Source organism: Callithrix jacchus, chromosome 18 (assembly GCF_049354715.1).
Source record: "Callithrix jacchus isolate 240 chromosome 18, calJac240_pri, whole genome shotgun sequence".
NCBI classification, from domain to species: Eukaryota; Metazoa; Chordata; class Mammalia; order Primates; family Cebidae; genus Callithrix; species Callithrix jacchus.
In genome coordinates, this window is record NC_133519.1 from 15,416,547 (window position 1) to 15,434,270 (window position 17,724).

General features: G+C 61.0%; 1 protein-coding gene across 32 annotated transcripts; it reads left to right on the top strand.

The window, feature by feature from the left end:
- The first annotated feature begins 1,584 nt into the window (after positions 1 to 1,584).
- ZBTB7B (zinc finger and BTB domain containing 7B) lies at positions 1,585 to 17,722 on the top strand. 32 transcript variants are annotated; one of them, XM_078355829.1, is made up of 7 exons: positions 1,915 to 1,952; positions 2,126 to 2,226; positions 9,501 to 9,640; positions 10,153 to 10,255; positions 10,559 to 10,633; positions 13,868 to 15,027; positions 15,418 to 17,722. In XM_078355829.1, exons 6-7 carry the CDS (start codon positions 13,874 to 13,876, stop codon positions 15,881 to 15,883), a joined length of 1,620 nt encoding a protein of 539 aa, XP_078211955.1. In that variant the 5' UTR covers positions 1,915 to 1,952; positions 2,126 to 2,226; positions 9,501 to 9,640; positions 10,153 to 10,255; positions 10,559 to 10,633; positions 13,868 to 13,873; the 3' UTR covers positions 15,884 to 17,722. The 32 variants fall into 32 exon arrangements, with proteins under 32 accessions (XP_078211947.1, XP_078211951.1, XP_078211968.1 ...); XM_078355830.1 differs by having other exon boundaries at positions 10,156 to 10,255; XM_078355831.1 differs by lacking the exons at positions 1,915 to 1,952; positions 2,126 to 2,226; positions 10,559 to 10,633 and adding exons at positions 7,929 to 8,242; positions 12,785 to 12,872; positions 13,260 to 13,338.
- The last annotated feature ends 2 nt before the right edge of the window (positions 17,723 to 17,724 follow it).

Here is a 17,724-nt window from a genome sequence, read left to right on the forward strand (position 1 = left end):
CCCCTTTCGATTTCACTTGTGGCATTATCGCCTGGCCCCTACCACAGCCCTTCGCCGGGCCTGCACTACCCCGACGGCTGGAGTAGGAAGGGAAAACCCCAGCCTGGACCCTACCAGCTCCGAGCCCCTCCGGACCAGAATCTGTCCGGCGGGGCTGAGAAGAAAACCCGGAGCAGTGATCAGCCTCGGGACCCAAGGGGGTCAGGGACGACAGGAAAACCCGGAGCGGACTACTAGAGCCAGAACGCCCCATGGCTGCCGCTACCTCCTCCTTCCTATAGCCCCCCTAATTCTCCAGTGAGATAATGTCTGGGGTGGGGGGCTGTTTGGTTTGGCCTGAGCCCTCAGGGTCGCCTCACACTTTCCGCCCCTGGCTGGGGCGCAGGGCAGCGGCCCCGAGGCTGAGTCACGGCCCGGCGGGGAGAGGGAGAGAGGGAGAAAGAGGGAGGGAGGGACCTGGACTCCGCCCCTTCTGCGCGGGGATCCCGGGTCAGCCCGGGTGAGGGCCAGGGCCCCCTGGCGCCGCCCATTGTGGTCCAACAGGTTGAGCTGGTGTCCCGCGGAGCCACCTGCTGAAAAGGGAGGGAGGCCCCCTACGGAGGGGAGTGGGAGGGGAAAGCGAGTCCGACCCGGTTCGGCCTGGCCTGTTGCGCGGGAGCCAAACCTGGCCCTAGGTAGCCAGATTTGATTCCGTTTGACACTAGTGGGAGGGGCCCTTTGGGGTACGCATCTCCCCAGGCTCAGTGGGAAACATCCCTCACCCGCTCGCTACCTCTTTTAGTTGGGGGGGGCTCCTAAGTATCCCGGTCCTCCCCAAAACCTACACATACCATACATCCCAAAACATCCAGGCACCCCTCGCCACCTGGGTCTCTGAGGAAATCCAAGTCAAGACATCCCTCCTCCGTGGAGACTCAGTTTCTCCACTTAGGGAACCCGCGGGATGGAGGCGGGCAGTAAAAGCGTGAACGCGCCCCCCTTCCCCTTCGCAGACTGGGCCCCTCCCCTCGGACAATGCCAAGGCCGCAGCGGGCACTGGCGACAGCACAGAAGCTGCTTGCCCGGGGCGCCCTTCCCTCCCCGCGGGGCACCGTCACGCGTGGGGAGGGACGCAGGGCGCCCGCAGGCTCACCTCCCCGGCTCCCTCCGAGAGGGGGTGGGGCGTAGGGGCCGGAACTGAAGGCCTGGTGACTCCCCCTCCCCCTCCCCTCTGAGGCCCTGACCTGATTATAGCCCCTCACGGGACCCCCTCCCTCAAGACCCTAAGTCACCAATTCACCCTCACCCAGCCTATCCCTAACCTCTCATACCCTTCCCTTCTGAGGTCCTGACCCTACAGAAGCCCCTCTTTGAGGAGAGGGAGTCCCTGTAGGGGGTGCTCGGTTGCCTGGCCGCTGCGGACACTGCCCCCTCCCCCCTCCTCTCCAGGTTCCAGGCCAGCCCCTCGGCCCCGCCCCCTCCTGGACGAACGCACTGCGAGATGAGCGGGTATTCAGGCCAATGGGCGGACAGGGCGGTGGCGTGCAGGGGGCGGGCAGAGCAGCGGCAGAGGGCTGGATGGGGGTCGGGGGCGGAGTTTCAGTTAAGGTGGACTGAAAAAGATAGGGGTAGGAGCAAGTGGGGGGAGAGAGGGACCGCGGCAGGTGAAGGGAGACAGAAAGAAGGAAAGGAGGGAAAGGAGGAGGGTGGAAAAGACTAGGAGAGCTAAGTAAGAGTTTGGAGGAAGGGGGTAAAAAAGGAGGGAGGGACCCATCTGCGCCCTGCAGAGACTGGCTGGACGAAGGGGTTGAAGTTTATGTCCTTATTGGGCGGAGGGAGGGGGGCCTGGGGGGGCGGGTGAAAAACCAGGAAGTGACAGAGGGTGTTGCTAAGTGTTGGGGGGGGAGTTTGGGGGTTGGCAGGGGCGGGGGGGAGGGAGGGGAGGGATGGGGGGAAAGCAAGCAGGAGGACAGGTGAGACAGCAGGACAGGTGAGGCGGGCCCTGAGGGGGGGGCGGGTGGGAGCCAGGTGAATGTACGGCTCTTGGCGGCCGAGGAGGGGCGGGCGGCAGGAGGAGGCAGAGGGCGGCGGAGGAGGAGCCCCCCAGCAGCGAGCGGCGAGCAACTGACCGCGGCCTTCTGACCAGGACCGGAGCAGGGCCCCAAGCCCCCGGGCCTGGTGGGGGACGCGCTTCTTCCCACACCCTGAGACTCAGCAGCTCCAGCCAGCGGACCCGACGGCTGAGAGGTGAGTGTACCCCACTTTTGTCTCCTAGCTCGGGGTTCACTAGACTCGAGACTACTGCAGTGTCCTTCGCGCGTCCTGTAAGTGGGACCCCCACACGCTTGCAGATCAGATTCCCACCACTCCCCTTCCCTGTGCTTTCCCAACACCCGGGTCTCTGGAATTGGTTTTAACTGGGAGGAAAGACAGAGAACTGCGGATGCCCCCCAAACCTGGGCGGAGGGTCCCCAGAAACTTTCTCTGCACTTCTCCTGGGATCAGACATACAGGCAGCTCCGGGATGGAGAGGGGTTGAGGCGGCGCTGAGCGTTCCCCCAGTCTCCTTCGTGACTTTCGGGGGAGACCCCAGACCGGACCGAGTTGAGGGAATGGAAACGCTGACGGACTCTAACTAGGACAACGCGCAACACCCCCCCCACCCCGCGCCCCCTGGCGCGGTGGGTTGGCCCCAGGCCAGTTGCATGGGGGTTGGGGGGCGCAGGAGGAGCCGCGGCTTGGGGGAAAGTTACCGGCTGGACTATTCGGTTTCTGGCGCTTCCAGAGCCGCGCTCTCTCCAGCCGTAGTGAGGCTCAGCAACAACCTCCGAACGACATAGAACGACCCCTCTCTCCCCTGCCTCTCAATTCCACTCCCTTCCTTCAGGCTCCAGTCCCTCTGCTACCTTTTCCAAGCCAGCTCCTGTCCCCAGAACCCGAGAGCGAGGGTGGGTGACTAGGAAGAATTCTCCTACCTACCACCCGTCCCCCCCACCGGCGCCAGCGCACCTGCCCCAGCCCAAAGTGGGGGTCGCTACTGTGTTGTAGAACCTACAGAGTGCGCCTGGCAGAAGGCTGCCATTCAAAGGGGTGGGGGGCGCTGCTTTCAATTTCTAGCTTTCTCTCCCTCCTCTCACCCCATCCCAAGTAAGAGAGCGACGTGTCCCGGCCAGAGCGAGGTGGGGGCGGGAGTGGGGGGGCGGCGTGGGCAGCGGGTTGTGCCCGGACACGTGCCTGCCCAGGCGCCCCGGCCCTGCTGGTGTTTAGAGAGAGGGCGGGTCCCCTGCCCCCCGCCCCGCACAACCCCTAGGTATCAAAGGGCGGCTGAGACGTGGTGAGACCTCGGGGCGCCCTGGGGGCCGGGGGGGGGGGGGGCGGGGAGCCTGGGTCCGGAGCAGGGGAGGGGCAGAGGCGCCGGTGCTAGCTGACCCACAGGAAACGAGCGCTGCTGACCTAGTTTGGGACACCGGAAGTGGGTGCTGGGGAGAGGGGGAGACCGGCAGGCTGTCCTGGCTTCCGGGCCAGGTGGAGGGTGTTCTTGAATTGACCCCCCGCCCGAATGCCTTGGAGACCCCTAGCTGCAGCTGAGAATGGGAATGAGTCAGCGCAGCTATTCCCCCTTCCCCCAACTTATTCCTGGAGGAGGGAGACCGCTTATCAGGGGCGAAGGAACCAGATTGGGCTGTGAGGGGTTAAACCAGGATGGGAACTATCTGTTCCCTAAGGGAGTATGTGAGTGGGCTTTGAGGCCTGGAGGATTATGGGGTTGTCTTCTGCTGCCCCACACACACCAACTGGTTTGGTCACCCCTGTACCCGCCTGGCACTGCTGGGAGAGCTGGCATGGAGTGGGCATCAGGTTGGGGAGGAGAGAGTGGGCATAAGGAGTGTTGTGTTGCGGTAGAGAGGGACATATTTATGACTATGTCTGGGTGGTAGTGTTCCTCCTTAGTGGTAACTGGGGAGAAGGGCAGGGGGCTCCCCCTGGAGCAGCTGATGAAACAAGGAGAAATCTCTGTCAGGGCCTCTGACCCGGGCCCCCGGGACCCCAGCTCCCCCAGCGTGCCTCTGTTACATGGTTGCTGTGGGCACAACACAATGTGCTGGCAGCCCCAGACACTGTCCCCTCCCTTGGGTACCACACACCCCCAGCCTTGGCACAGGGGTCAAAAAGGGGTTAATACCACCAGAATGGGACTCTGGGGAAGAAAGAAAGGAGTGCCCACTAGGCTCAGGTGTCAAGGAGACAGGCCTGCTCTAATGGGACTCTCATCACTACTCAACCTGATGTAGACCCCAGCATCTGGAAGACAGGTGCTGTCCCCTTCTCCTTCCCCATGGTGCCCCCTGGCACCCAGGGCCCCCAGCTCCTCCTTGGCCTAGTGCCTGCCCAGGGAGGGCGCGGCGGGCGGGCAGCGGGGGCTGGGCTAACAATGCACCATCAGGCCCTTTGTGTGCCTGCACTTGGCACCCTGGGGAAGGGTGGGGGAGGGGGCCCGGCAGGCATGGGGGGCGGAGCGCTCTGGGGTGGGGACAGTGAAGGCTGGGGGAGAGAAGCAGAGAATGAAAGCAGGTGGGGAGGAAAGGGAAGTAGGTCAGATAGGGTGCCAGCCCCCCATTCCCAGCCAAGGCTGAGAGAACCAACCCCTGATCCTATGGCATCATACTGAGGGACAGCCTAGGACTGGGCATTTGGGGTCAGAAGTCACTGCTCAGGGGACTGCTCAGGTGGAGGAGGTTTGGCCTGGTACTGCCCCCTTCTTAATGGCTGAGAGACCCAGTTCTCCTGGCCCAAGAACAAGGCCCCAAGATGAGTAGTGAATGGGCTCCAGGCAGGGCACTGCCCTCTGACAGAAGCCTCTGGGCCTGCTTTGGGGCTTCCTGCCTCTGGCCGGCTTGGCTCCCTGACCTTCCTGAGAGTTAAGACTGCCCTGACACCAGGCCTTCGGGCCTATGCCTGTTTTGGCCTAGGGCTGGAGAGAAGACTGGGGGAGGAAGGTGGGGACAGGCAGATGGATAGGACCCTGGCATGGGGTGTGCCCGCCCTGGCCTCTTCCCCCTCCTTGTGCTGAGTAAACTCGTGAGTAAACTTGACGTTTTGCCCGGACAGTTTGAAGTTGCCTCGCTGCCCCCTCCCCCCAACTCTTGCCAACACACAAGTGGCCAGGCGCCAAGGCGGGCCTGGGGGACTGGGAGGAAGGGGATAGAACTGCTGTCATCCACCATCAAGTGTTTGGTGGGTTGGGATAAGAAAGACCCCCACACCCAGCCAGGGCCAGGTCTTGGCAAGAGTCCTGGCTGGGGCCTGCCAGCATCTGTCCCAGAGCCTTGGGGAGCTCAGGAAAAGTGGCCTCAATGCAGATCTTCTGCCCACTTCTGACCTCCACCCCTACCAGGGAAAGGCACCCAGCTACCATCTGGCCCCCTCAGTTGCTATCTTTAATGTTCACTGGCTGCCTGGCACAGGGAAAAAGCTACTTAACAAATTCCCCAGGGAGACCAGAGAGGGCTGCCCTCTTCATCCTGTCCCACAGCCTGGGATGGACATCTTAGCCCTGTCTTCCCTGTGGCCTCCAGCTGCCATGGCTTCTTCTCTGGAGGATAGCATTCTCATTTGCCCACACTTGCCTTGACCACACCTGGGCCTAACCCCACATATACCTCTACTGTATTTACCGTCAGGCCCAGCCCTGATATCCCCAAACCCCTTCCTTTGCCTGCTATCCTCCCCAGAACAGGTCAGCCTTCAGAGCTTCCCAGTCAGCAGATACCTGTGCCAGATTCAGGGGTTGAAGGTGCCCAGGCAAAAGAAGGCTGATGGCAGGCAAATGAAGCAGTGATTCCCCTATAAATATATCAATATGCTATCTTTTGACATCACTGATTTCTCTTATTCCTCCCAGGCCAGCAGAATGACATGGGGAAATGCCTTCCCAGTCCCTGACAGGCCTCGGAGTGGGGCTCCCCCAGGCCCTTACTTTCGACCTCATGTCTCTGGCTTCAGTTTCCTTCCTGTTTCCACCGTCCCCCCAACTCCTCCCCACCCATATGCCCCTTTCAACAGACATCCTCTCCTCCTTCCTTCCTCCTTTCCTCCCCCTTTGCCTGGGAGCAGGGGTCCTCTTTCCTCCACCATGGACATCCTAGCCTTTTACCTCTTCTTAAACCTAGCCCCCTTGGAGATTCATGACCAAGTCATTTGTCCTTGCCACCCATCAGCAAGGCTCTGGGGAAGAGAACCCAGGGCTTCTCAAGGGGACTACAACTCCCAAGGTACATACAAAGCAATTGTGGTGCACACTGGGAGTTGTAGTCCTTGAACTCTCAATTTGGCTGAGTCTGAAAGTGTTTCTGGATGAGGGTAAAAGCCAGAACTGGGATGGGTTGGAATGTGGGTACCCTCTGCATCCCCCCACTTTATTCTTGCTGTCCCATTGCCATGGGATGCCATGTACCCATGATTGACATCCATCTCCCTTGCTGAGACATGCTACCTGTCCTCACCTTAGGGCCCCACCCAAAAGATGCCCACGCCCTGCCCTGCTGCCCCTGGCAGGGGTGAAACAGAGGGGCCCCATGAACTCCCTCCCTGCCCCCTGCCCTCTAGGCTGGTTCCCTCCCTTTATGGGGATCAAAGGGCAGAGAGCAGCCCCACCCCACTCCCTCGCAGGCTGCAGGCACTAGGGCTCTCAGGAATTGCAGGGACTTTGGTGCCCAAGCATTTGCTTGGGCAGGGGAAATGCCGGGAGGTTGGCGCCTGGTGGTAGGGAGAGACACTGGCCCCCACCCTGGGGTGTGGAGCCTTCCTTAGCTGCTCACGGGCTGTCCATTGCCTCCTAGGTTCTCTCTGTGTAGGCCCTGACCAATGTGCTACCTCTTGAGGATATGGCTTGAGAACAGGGTCTTAGGCCTTATCTGTAGGGCCTAGGGACCTGGGCCCGCCTGGCTGGCACCAAGGCACGGGGTGACCCTCCCCCACCTCAGGCCCACAGTTGGCATGGGGCACTGGGAGCAGGGGGGTAGGAGGGAGAGGAGGGCAGGACTGCCAGCATCCTGGTGGGTAGGTGCCAACCGGGCCGGGAGCTGGTGAGGGGCAGCAGGCCAGCGGCATTGAGCCAGCAGCTGTTGGGGGAAAGGGGAGGGGATACTTTAGGGGGCATTTCTGTGGTACCCCCAAGCCTAGCAGGACTTGAGGTAGCCTGGTGTCTGGGGGACACTAGGGTACCCCTCAGTCCAGGAATAAGGGACCCCAGGAGTTGTTTAAGTGAAACTTGGTGGCCCACCCATGTCTGGGCTCAGAGCCCTCCTGAGTTGCCCCTCAGGCCCAGGCGGGTCCCACCCAACCGGCCAGGGTGGCAGCAGCTTGCGCAAGGGGTGGGGCTAGGCGCTTCCCAGCAGATGCCCCCTCCCGGCTCCTTCCTCTTTCGGTGCCCACAGCTCCCCCAATCTGTCTATCCCCCTCAGGCCAGCTCTGTTCCCCCGATCCCCTGGCTATTGGGGGCTGGCACAAGTGCTGCCCCCTGGCCTGGTTGGCAGGGGTTGGTGCCCGGGCGAGGAACTGTGGTATGTGAGTGGGTTTGGGGTGAGGCTATGGGGAGGGCGGGGTGCTGCCTTGCCCAGCCCCTGAGGGCCCCAGCCCAGTACAGGGTAGGGAGAATTCGGCCAGCTCCCCAGGGGGGCTGCAGGGCCTGCTGGGGTCTGGAGGGCCTCCTTGTGGTCCCCATCCCACATACTCTGAGGGGCTGGGACCCAGGCACCTGTCACCCCTGGCACTGACTGTCCAGGGTTCCCCTCCTCCCTCTTCTGGCCACTGCCACCTCCGTCTCCTCCCCTCCCTTCTTCCTTCTCCTGGCCTCACCTCCAGTGGCCTCTCCCATTGCTCCTCCTCATCTCTGTCCTCCTGGACTGTCCCAGCTCCTACCTTTCCTACCCTCACCTTTTTCCTCTTTTAGGACTGAGTAAAGACAGGAGCGGGTGGGTTCTGGGGCTTCAGACACCACAGGCAGAGACTCTGGGCCCTCTCCCATGCTGCCAGTCCTCCGGTAACCCCTCCCTCCAAGCTGGGGGGAGGGGGGACAGCACCCAGAGGGTTAAGGCTGTAGGGGGGAGGGGCTGGGCCAGGTCGTGGGCGGCCCCTTTGAAGGAGGGAGCTGGAGCGGGGAACAGCCACCCTACCTCCCCCCCAGCCTGGCCCTCCCCCACCTGTCCCAACCTGCTGCCCCCAGGGGTCAGGAGGAGTTGCTGCCAGGCCCCTCAGCCTTCAGGTGAGTAGGCCCTGCTCTGGCTTGGGAGATCAGGCCCCAGGGGGCCTTGAAGGCCTAGAATTAGCCAAGGGTCAGAGGACTACAAAACAGGCCAGGAAGAGGGTGCCCAGACTTCACAGGAGAGTTTAGGGAACTGAGGGTTTAAGGGAATGTGGGGAGGCTTCAGTGTCTAAGGGGACCCAAGCAGGTCGGGAGAGGCATAAGAGGAGCCTATAGGAGCTGAGTGATTGCCGGGCCGGGCCAGGAGGCTGGACAGGCTGGCAGAGAGCCGGGCTCCGGAGATCGGGCTGGGGTGTCCTCTGGGGCTGGGGGGCTCAGGTTTCTGCCGGCGGCTTGGCGGGTGTGGGGTTACCAGCCAGCTCGGTTACCCAGCCGGGGACACTAGGCTGGGGGGGAGGGGGTGGGCACAGGGCAGACCCTGGCACCTTGTGCGGTCTCCTCAGGCCCTAAGGGGAGCTGGCACTGCCCAGGCAGACCCTGCTGAGGACGCTGATGGCCAGAGTCTGTCCAAGTGGACAACTGCCTGGTCCAGGGTGGGCACCCTCCGGGGAAAGTCCAGCAGCTCCAGGGCTGGAAACTCTGACAGGCAGAGAGGCACAGGTTGTCCCCCACCCCCACCCCACATCCGCTCTCGCTGCAAATCCCCTCCACCACTCATTCTCCCCAACTGGCTCCCAAATTGTGGTCTCCGGCTTCATCCAGAAGTGGGGGGTGGGTGCCCTAAACTCGACCATCTCTTGGCAAGACCGGGCCTTGGAGGGCAGGCCTGGGCCCTGATTTAATTCCTCTGCCGCTCTTCACCCCTCACTTGCTTGGGGAGAAGGGAAGGGATGCTCAGAGCAGGGGGCCAATGGAGAAAGTGGAGAGGTTTGAGCAAGAGAGAACCAGGGGGAAGAGAAAGGAGAGGCGGGGACAGTTCCTGGGAGGAGGCCTAGGGACACTGATGTGGTGGAGAGGGTGCGGAGCTCCAGGAGGCCTGAAGGGAGGAAAGCAAAGGGTGAACTTGTGGAGGGAAGACAAGGGGCAGAGAAGGCAATGAGCAGACAGAAAGAGGAGGCCCAGAGAGGGGCAAGAGTGAGGGCTTGGCAGGGAGTATCCAAAGGTGGAGGGCGAAGGCTGTGAGAGTTGTCCCCATTCCTTCCTCCGCCATCTTTTATCTCCCTCATATTTCCCTTGATGGGGACTAAGGGGCTGTGGGCGATGGCTGGTGTCATGGAAAGAAAATGTAGGGAAGCATTAAGGGTCTCCCTCATTTCAGGAGCCACAGAACCAGGATTGGGGGATTTGGAGCTGGGGAGAGACTTAACCCCCATAGCACCGGGAAGCAGCCAACTCCCCTCGCCTCCTTCCCCCTTCGTGGCTTGCGGTCTCTCTTCCCCGCCTCGGCCCCCAGGAAGTGTGAGTGCTGGGGGTGGTGAGGTTAGGAGGGGGGAAGCGTCATATGGGGGATGGGGAAGGAAGGCACAGCTTGGAGGGGCTGGGGTAGGGAGAAGGGCTCCATAAATGCCAGGGCATCCCTGGGCAGAGAACCTCTTCTTTGGAGTCCTTCTAGTCCTTAAGTGAGAAGAGGCTCAGCCCCTTTACTTTCCTTCCCCAACTGGGCAATCCAGATGGCTGCGGCCCCTGGGCCCCGGAGGCCCTGGGAAGGGCTGGGAGAAGCTGGAGAACAAGGATTCCTGGGTCCCTTAGGACTTTGGACTGGCTGTCCAATTTCCCCACCCCCCTGGTCCAGACACAGGCCAAAGCCCTGGCTTCGTGCAAACTTAGCTCCAAAAAAACAGGAAGAGAACCTGAGGCTGGAGTTAGGGTGGGGGTTGGAGGGAGAAAGGAGATAGAAGTAAGGGGGAGGGGTGGCCAGCCAAGCCACCAGGAGCACTGGGAAGACCCTCAGGTCTCTCCATCATCCCCAGCAGGAAGATGGTACAACCTGGTCCTCATCCTCCCTCACCCCAAGCTGCTGCTCCTGGAGAAGCCTGGCCAGGCCCCTCTCAGGCTCCCTGGCAGAGCCTAGAGGTAGGGGCCTTGGAACCTGGGGAGGGGGGGGCCCTGTGCTTGTGTCTCAGGCCCATATCTATTTTCTCCGACGCTAATCCTGGTTCTGCCTGCTGCCCCCCACACTAAGCCTCACTCCCCTAATCCCCAGGGTGGGGGGAAGGGGGGCCAGCTTTACTCAGCTGCCCTGTTCAGGGCCTCCTATCCTTGCCCTTCGGCTGGCTCAAGCCAGCAGTGTTGACCCTGGTGCCCCCTAGCCCTGCACTGGACACTGCCTGAGGTCAGCACCTGGAGAGAGTTCTTGGCTCCCTTTTTCTTTCTTAGACCAGGCCAGTGACCTCTACCTTTTGGTTTCTTGGTGTTGGACATACCCTGCCAGGTGCCCTTGAGCATTGAAGGGTAGGTGATAGGCACTCCCACCTTTGCCCCCTCCCACCTTTCTCACCCTGAAGTCTTCCCCCAACCAAAGATGGGGCAGGCTTGACTCAGGGCCCAGTTTCAAGAGAGCTGCCCACTGGCTTGGCCGGTCTAGCAGGCCTGACAGTGAGGGGAGCCTGGGGGGATGGCGGGAAAGAGGGGAGTGATGGGGCGGGGCCCCCAGTTCTTCCCCCTACCAGGCAAACAGACCAAACACACCTTGCCCGGTTCCCTGGCACAGCTGCACCCCCAACCACCACACACGCCCATGCCCACAAGGTCTTAGCAAGAGGGGGCATGCCAGACTGGGTGGGGACAGGCCGCCTTCATGGGGTGTCAGGGGACTGGGCCCTCTGGGATGCAGAGGTGGGAAAAGTGCCCAAGGTGTGGTGGGCACCCTGGCACCAGTGCCCTACCCTGGCAGAAAGGAGGAGGACTTTGCCCCACCCATCCCTCCCAGATGATGGGTTTAGGAGGGCCCTCTTGGCCTGGTTGGCACCACCATAGTTCCAGGTGGCATCTATATTGGCATGGGTGCTAGAGCCCTGGGTAGGGGTTGGGGGAGTTTCCCAGAAGCTAGAGAACCTTATGAACACCCTCTCCTTCCCACGCATGTCCTCTACCTCTCCCCCTCTCTGGTTGCTACCTTTTGGCCATGGGCATTGGATTTGGGCCTAAGGAGTTAAACACCCACCCTTGCCCAATCCCTGTGTGAGTTGCATGGTGAACGAGCCTGAGCCTGTGACCTGACAGTGAGGTCAGCCAATCAGCGCCCCCACCACACCAAGTTGCCACGGAGACCAGCCCTGGGGTAGGAGCAAGGAGGCGGGCCTAGCAGCCGGAATGGGTGGGGTGGGCAGGCAAGGAGGGAGAGGGATGGGGTGAGCCACGTGCCTGCCAATGCCCAGCTCCCAGCCAATGGACAGTGAGGACAGCCCCACCCATCCCCCCCGTAGGAGGGACGGGATCCACTTGGCCCAGGAGGGGGCCTACTGCTGCTCAAGTGGCTGCAGTCACCATTGCTGCTGCTGCTCCTCCTGCTGCTGCTGTCCACCTGGTTGGTTTTTGTTTGTTCCCAAGTCTCGGGGCCATTTGCCACTTGTACCATTTGTAAAGTACACGCAGGAGGATTAAAGGAAGCAGGGAGAGCTCCCAGGCGGCTTGGCTCCTGGGGAGAGAAGTGGTTTGCAGAATTACGGTGGGAACAGGTGGGCCATCTAAGGGTACCTAGATGTGGCTTACAAGCAGAGACAGACACGTGGGTGCTGCTCACCCAAGGTTTCTGTGCAGGAGCCTGAATGAAGTAGCAGGCAGGGAGGCAGACACAGACAATGCAGTTCTTGTGTCCTAAAGAGCAAATTTGTTGCCCTTGACTCCCCTATTCACTTCACCCTCAAATAAAAACCTTTCCCATCAATGGCCAGGGCTGAGCAGCTGCTGGAGTGGCAGAGAGGACACTGACAAAATGTCAGTGGGACTTGCCCTAAGGATCATCTGGGCTAGCTTTTAATATCACACATGTGGAACAGGTCTCTTCAGGAAAGGAAGTGACTTGTCCAAGTCATGTAGCTAGTAGTACCCCGGTTCCCTCATGGTGATTTGAGGGAGGGGGCAGACCTGTCCCAGGTAGTTTTCTTTTTTTTTTTTTTTTTTTTTTTTGCCCAGGTAGTTTTCTTAACAGAGGCCATTCGCGTAGTGGAATCTAAGCCCAGGCTAGGCCAAGGCCAGAACATCTGTTGAATCCCCACTTCGTATGCGGCATTGTGCCATATTTGCTCTCATTTAACCCTCACCACAACAGGAGTCAGGTGGAATTATCCTATATTACAGATGAGGAAGGCGGCGCCGAGAGGAAATCACTTGTTTAAGGTCATGGAGCTCACTGGTGGCAGAGAGAGGACTAAACTCAAGCCTGGCTGATTCCAGAGCACAGCTCTTTCCAGACCTCAGCACTGTCTCCACTTGCTCCAGACCCACAAATGTCAGGGCTGAAGGGCTGAGCCACTGGGTCTGCTACTCCCACCCTCTCCTTGCATAGCCAGGGAAATGGAAGCAGAGAGAAACGACTTTCCCAAGGTCGTTCGCAAGATAGTAGCAGAGCTGGGACTTAAAGCAGGTCTCACCTCTTTGTAGGCCAGACCGGTGCCCCAACCCCTGCCCGTACCTCTGCCAGCCTTAGGAGGGCTGACTGCTCTACACCTGCCTCCTTGGAGGGAAAAGGGTAGGGACCAGGACAGAGGCCCTCTGGAGACAGGGGGCTCTCCTAGAATGGGGAGGGAGGGGTGGCAGCAGCTGAGGGGAGGTGGGGGGTGGGACTGGAACTTGGCTTATTGGCAGTGGGAGAGGGGGCGGGGGCGATGCTTATCTGTGAGGGGCAGGAAGCACCCGCGCCAGCCAGTGACACCCCAGCAAAGGGTGGCTGCTCCTTGGCCCCAGAGGGGAGGGGAGGATGTGGGGGGAGGGATGCTGGGAGCTGTGTTTCCCGTTTGGCCTCCAGAAGCGGGGGATCTAGAAGGGGAGATGAACTTTTGATAGCCAGGGGAAGGCCACAAGGAGGAAGAGGATGATGCTTGGGAGCTGCCTTCTCTCGTTTGCATATGTTTTACAGTGTCCCAACTGCTTTGGAGAGAGATAACTTGAGTTAAAGCACCTGGCTGTGCCTGGCCTCCAGCAGATCTTGGTCCAGTGTGAGTCTGAACTGGCCTCTCCCAGGCTATGAGGAGGTTCCATTGCAAAGACCATTACCTCACTTTTCAAACGACTGAGGCCAGCTGCTGGTACCACCCCCAGTCCCTCAGCCAGTTCTTCATGAAGCCTGAGCCTGAGCCAGGACCCAGGCATCCTGTCTCCCAGTCCACCGCTCCTTCCAAAGAGATGGGGAATGGGGCAGGTGACACAGATGGATCACTAGAAAGGGCCAGAAAGGCAGGGCTCCCGCTGCCACAGAGGCAGAATAGAATAGGATAGTGGTTAGGAACAGGGACTGGGCCCTGTAACTTGGAAAGTCTCCTCACCTGTCTGAACCTCAGTTTCCTTGTCTGTGAAACAGATGATGATCATATGCGGAGGGTTTTGGAAGATGAAATGCGTGTAAAGGACTCAGAAGAGTGACTGGCACGCAGTCATCTCTCAATAAGTATTGGCTAAAGTTGGTCCTCTTTTCCCAGACCCCTACGGGCTGAGCACCCTTAACCTCCCTTCTACTTGACTCTGCAGGAGAAGATGGGAAGCCCCGAGGATGACCTGATTGGGATTCCATTCCCGGACCACAGCAGTGAGCTCCTGAGCTGCCTTAATGAGCAGCGCCAGCTGGGCCACCTATGTGACCTCACCATTCGGACCCAGGGCCTTGAATACCGCACCCATAGGGCTGTGCTTGCTGCCTGTAGCCACTACTTCAAGAAGCTGTTCACTGAGGGCGGTGGCGGAGGCGTCATGGGAGCCGGGGGCGGCGGGACAGCTGCTGGGGGAGCAGGGGCCGGCGTGTGTGAGCTGGACTTTGTAGGGCCAGAGGCACTAGGCGCCCTCCTTGAATTCGCCTATACAGCCACTCTGACCACCAGCAGCGCCAACATGCCAGCTGTACTCCAGGCTGCCCGGCTGCTGGAGATCCCGTGTGTCATCGCTGCTTGCATGGAGATTCTGCAGGTTAGTGGGCTAGAAGCTCCCAGCCCGGACGAGGATGACTGTGAGAGAGCCCGCCAGTATCTGGAGGCCTTTGCCACAGCCACGGCCTCTGGAGTTCCCAATGGTGAAGACAGTCCTTCACAGGTGCCCCTCCCACCACCTCCACCACCGCCACCTCGGCCTGTTGCCCGCCGCAGCCGCAAGCCCCGGAAAGCTTTCCTGCAAACCAAGGGGGCCAGAGCAAACCACCTAGTCCCTGAGGTGCCCACAGTGCCCACCCATCCCTTGCCCTATGAGGAGGAGGAGGCGGCGGGCAGAGTGGGCAGCAGTGGGGGCAGTGGGCTGGGGGACAGTTACAGCCCTCCCACAGGAACCGCCTCCCCTCCTGAGGGCTCCCAGAGCTACGAGGCCTATGAGGGTGAGGAAGAAGAGGAGGAGCTGGTATATCCCCCGGCCTATGGGCTGGCGCAGGGGGGCGGGCCCCCGCTGTCCCCAGAGGAGCTGGGCTCAGATGAGGATGCCATCGATGCTGACCTGATGGCCTACCTAAGCTCCCTGCACCAGGACAACCTGGCACCAGGCCTGGACAGCCAAGACAAGCTGGTGCGCAAACGCCGCTCCCAGATGCCTCAGGAGTGCCCTGTCTGCCACAAGATCATCCACGGGGCTGGTAAACTGCCTCGCCACATGAGGACCCACACAGGCGAGAAGCCCTTTGCCTGCGAGGTCTGCGGCGTTCGATTCACCCGGTGAGCAGCAAGTGGGGAAGGGCCCAGTAGGGGCCATGGGTCAGGGACAGGGTGGGAGACCTGAGGTGGAGGTAGGTGGTCCTGGAGAGACCGGGGCATGAGTGGGCTACTGGAGTGAGGAGAGCAGGAGAAAGCAAGCCAAGGGCGATGGGTGGGGAGGTGTCTAGAGCATGGAGGATTTGGTGCCCAGGAGGGCACTGCGGGAAGCAGAGGAGTGGATAATGGCAAGGGTCTGTTAAGCCAGAGGCCAGCCACTATTGTCCTGGGGCAATAGTGAAGTAACACATAGTGAGGGACAGGGATGGGAGACAAGCCTGGGGTGATATGACCAGGAGGAGCCAGGGATCCCACTTTGAACACCTCCTTGCCCCTTACCCCTGCCTGTGCCAGGAATGACAAGCTGAAGATCCACATGCGGAAGCACACAGGAGAGCGCCCCTACTCCTGCCCGCACTGCCCAGCCCGCTTCCTGCACAGCTATGACCTCAAGAACCACATGCACCTGCACACGGGGGACCGGCCCTATGAGTGCCACCTGTGCCACAAGGCTTTCGCCAAGGAGGACCACCTGCAGCGCCACCTCAAGGGCCAGAACTGCCTGGAGGTTCGCACCCGACGGCGCCGAAAGGACGATGCACCACCCCACTACCCGCCACCCTCTACCGCTGCTGCATCCCCCGCAGGCCTCGACCTCTCCAATGGCCACCTGGACACCTTCCGCCTCTCTCTAGCTCGATTCTGGGAGCAGTCAGCCCCCACTGGGCCCCCGGTCTCTACCCCGGGCCCGCCTGATGACGATGAGGAGGAGGGGGCACCCACCACACCCCAGGCTGAAGGTGCTATGGAGTCCTCTTAAAGAGGGACAAGTTGCCAGGCTGAAGCAGCACAAGGCCGGGACACCCATGCCAAGCAGTGGGAGCACGCAGGACAGACAGAGCAGGGGTCTGGGGCACGGAGCCTTGCTGGCCTCAGCATCAGCCCTTCCTCCCAGAACCCTCATTCCAATTCCAAGCTGAGAAGGTATTGGGGCAGAGGCTCCCCAAATTGGGGTGATCTCCCAAGGAGTGATACATATATTGTGTATATATTTACAGCTCTATTGTGAAAGTGGGGTCCCTGTCCCCAGCTGCTCCTGGGGAGTAGAAGCAATAATGTATGTCTGATTTGTGGGTCCCACTTCGGCTATGCGGGTTTCTAGGGGGTGGGGGCTTGGGACCAAAGCGTTGCCCCGCCCCTATGCCCCTCGGGGGTTTTGGCTGTGTAAGGGGGTGAAGGACTGCCCCTCCCTTCCGAGACCCCTCCTTCCTAGTTTCTGTTCCTTTTTCCTGGCAGTGAATTATGCAAAGGGGGCGGCAAAAGGAAGGGTAGGTGGGGGAAAGCCAGGTGGAAGCTTGAAAGACCGGGGGACTGGGCCTGTAAGGAAGGAGCCATCCCAGTCCCCCTCCACCCTGCTCCCGGCGCTGAGTCATGGGGTCCTGGAGAAGAAGGGGGCGGGGTGGCCTGATTGGCTCGCCCGCCCCTGGGGGCAGTGGAGGGGGCCCCGCCCAGCTAGGGGAGCCGCTCGGTTCCACTCCCCTCCCTGTCCCTCCCTCCCCGCGGCCCTGGGCAGGGAATGTCTTGTTCCCGCCGCTCCCTCCTCGGGGCCAGAGGGCAGGGCGGGCCGGGCGGCGTCCTACCCTCGTCTCCTCCCCACCTCCTCCCCGCCCAGGTGCGAGCCGGAGCCGCCGCCACCGCTGCCGCCCCTGACTCACGCCGCCCCCGGGCTGGCGCAGCGAGGGGTGTGGGACAGGGTGAGGGGTTGGAGGAGCCTTGCGGAGAGCGGGCGAGCCGGCGCCATCTGGCGGCCATGCCCTGGGCGGGCGAGCGCCCCCCGCGGCCACTGGAGCGACCGTCTTCAGGCTCTTCACCCACCCCAGCTGGTGAGCGGCGCCCCCTTGCCCAGGCAGTGGGCACGGAGCTTTTCGCTGGGCCGCAGGGAAAGGGGCTGCGAACCTGTGGGAAAGTGATCCCCTTCCCAGATCCTTGCCAGCCGGGCTTCCTGTCGGGCGGGGGAGAATAATCTCCTCACTCTTCTCTTAGGATTGAATCCACCCCCATTCTGTACATAGCCTCTTCTGTTGGTCTTGTTGAAATCTAGTTTCAGATTTTTTAACTACCCAATTCTGCTGGGGGTGGGGGACACCCCCCTTCCTCGTTGGGTGCTGGACCCCTTTTGCAGCCTGGGCTCTGCCTTGCACTATTTCCCCTTCCTGGCCTGGCGGCCCCTCCCCCTCCTTAAAAGGGGCAGGTTCAGGGGCCCGGTGCTCTTCCTCTCTTCCATGCACCCCTTTGCCCATTTGCACAGCTGCCCAGGTACCCCTAACAGTGGGGAGGGGTCACAGGGAGGGGATAGCGGGACCAGTCCCTGTATCTATTTAAAAAGTGATGATGTAATATATTGGGGTGGTGGGGAGGTCGGGTTGTCCTGGGCCTCATCTTAGCATTTCAGGTGATGGGGGGAGCCCAGGGCTGGGGAGAGCTGGGGCCCAGCCCCAGAGAGTGGGGACAATGTGGCCTCCCTTCTCCCTACTTTCGGCTTTCCCAGTCAGTGCCTTAGGGGGAGAGGCACTCCCCCCCTCCTATTTCCTTCTCCCCACCCCAACCCCCCCACCTCGGGTGTAAGCGACAGGAAGAAATAATAATAATTTAAGATTCACA

Excerpts from the sequence above, each read along its gene's own strand:
- ZBTB7B (XM_054247853.2), top strand. The coding sequence starts at position 1,926 with ATGGGGGGAAAGCAAGCAGGAGGACAGGTGAGACAGCAGGACAG. Across the intron at positions 2,227-9,500 it reads GCGGACCCGACGGCTGAGAG|GAGCCACAGAACCAGGATTG; the intron begins GTGAGTGTACCC and ends CCCTCATTTCAG. Across the intron at positions 9,641-13,867 it reads CGCCTCGGCCCCCAGGAAGT|GAGAAGATGGGAAGCCCCGA; the intron begins GTGAGTGCTGGG and ends TTGACTCTGCAG.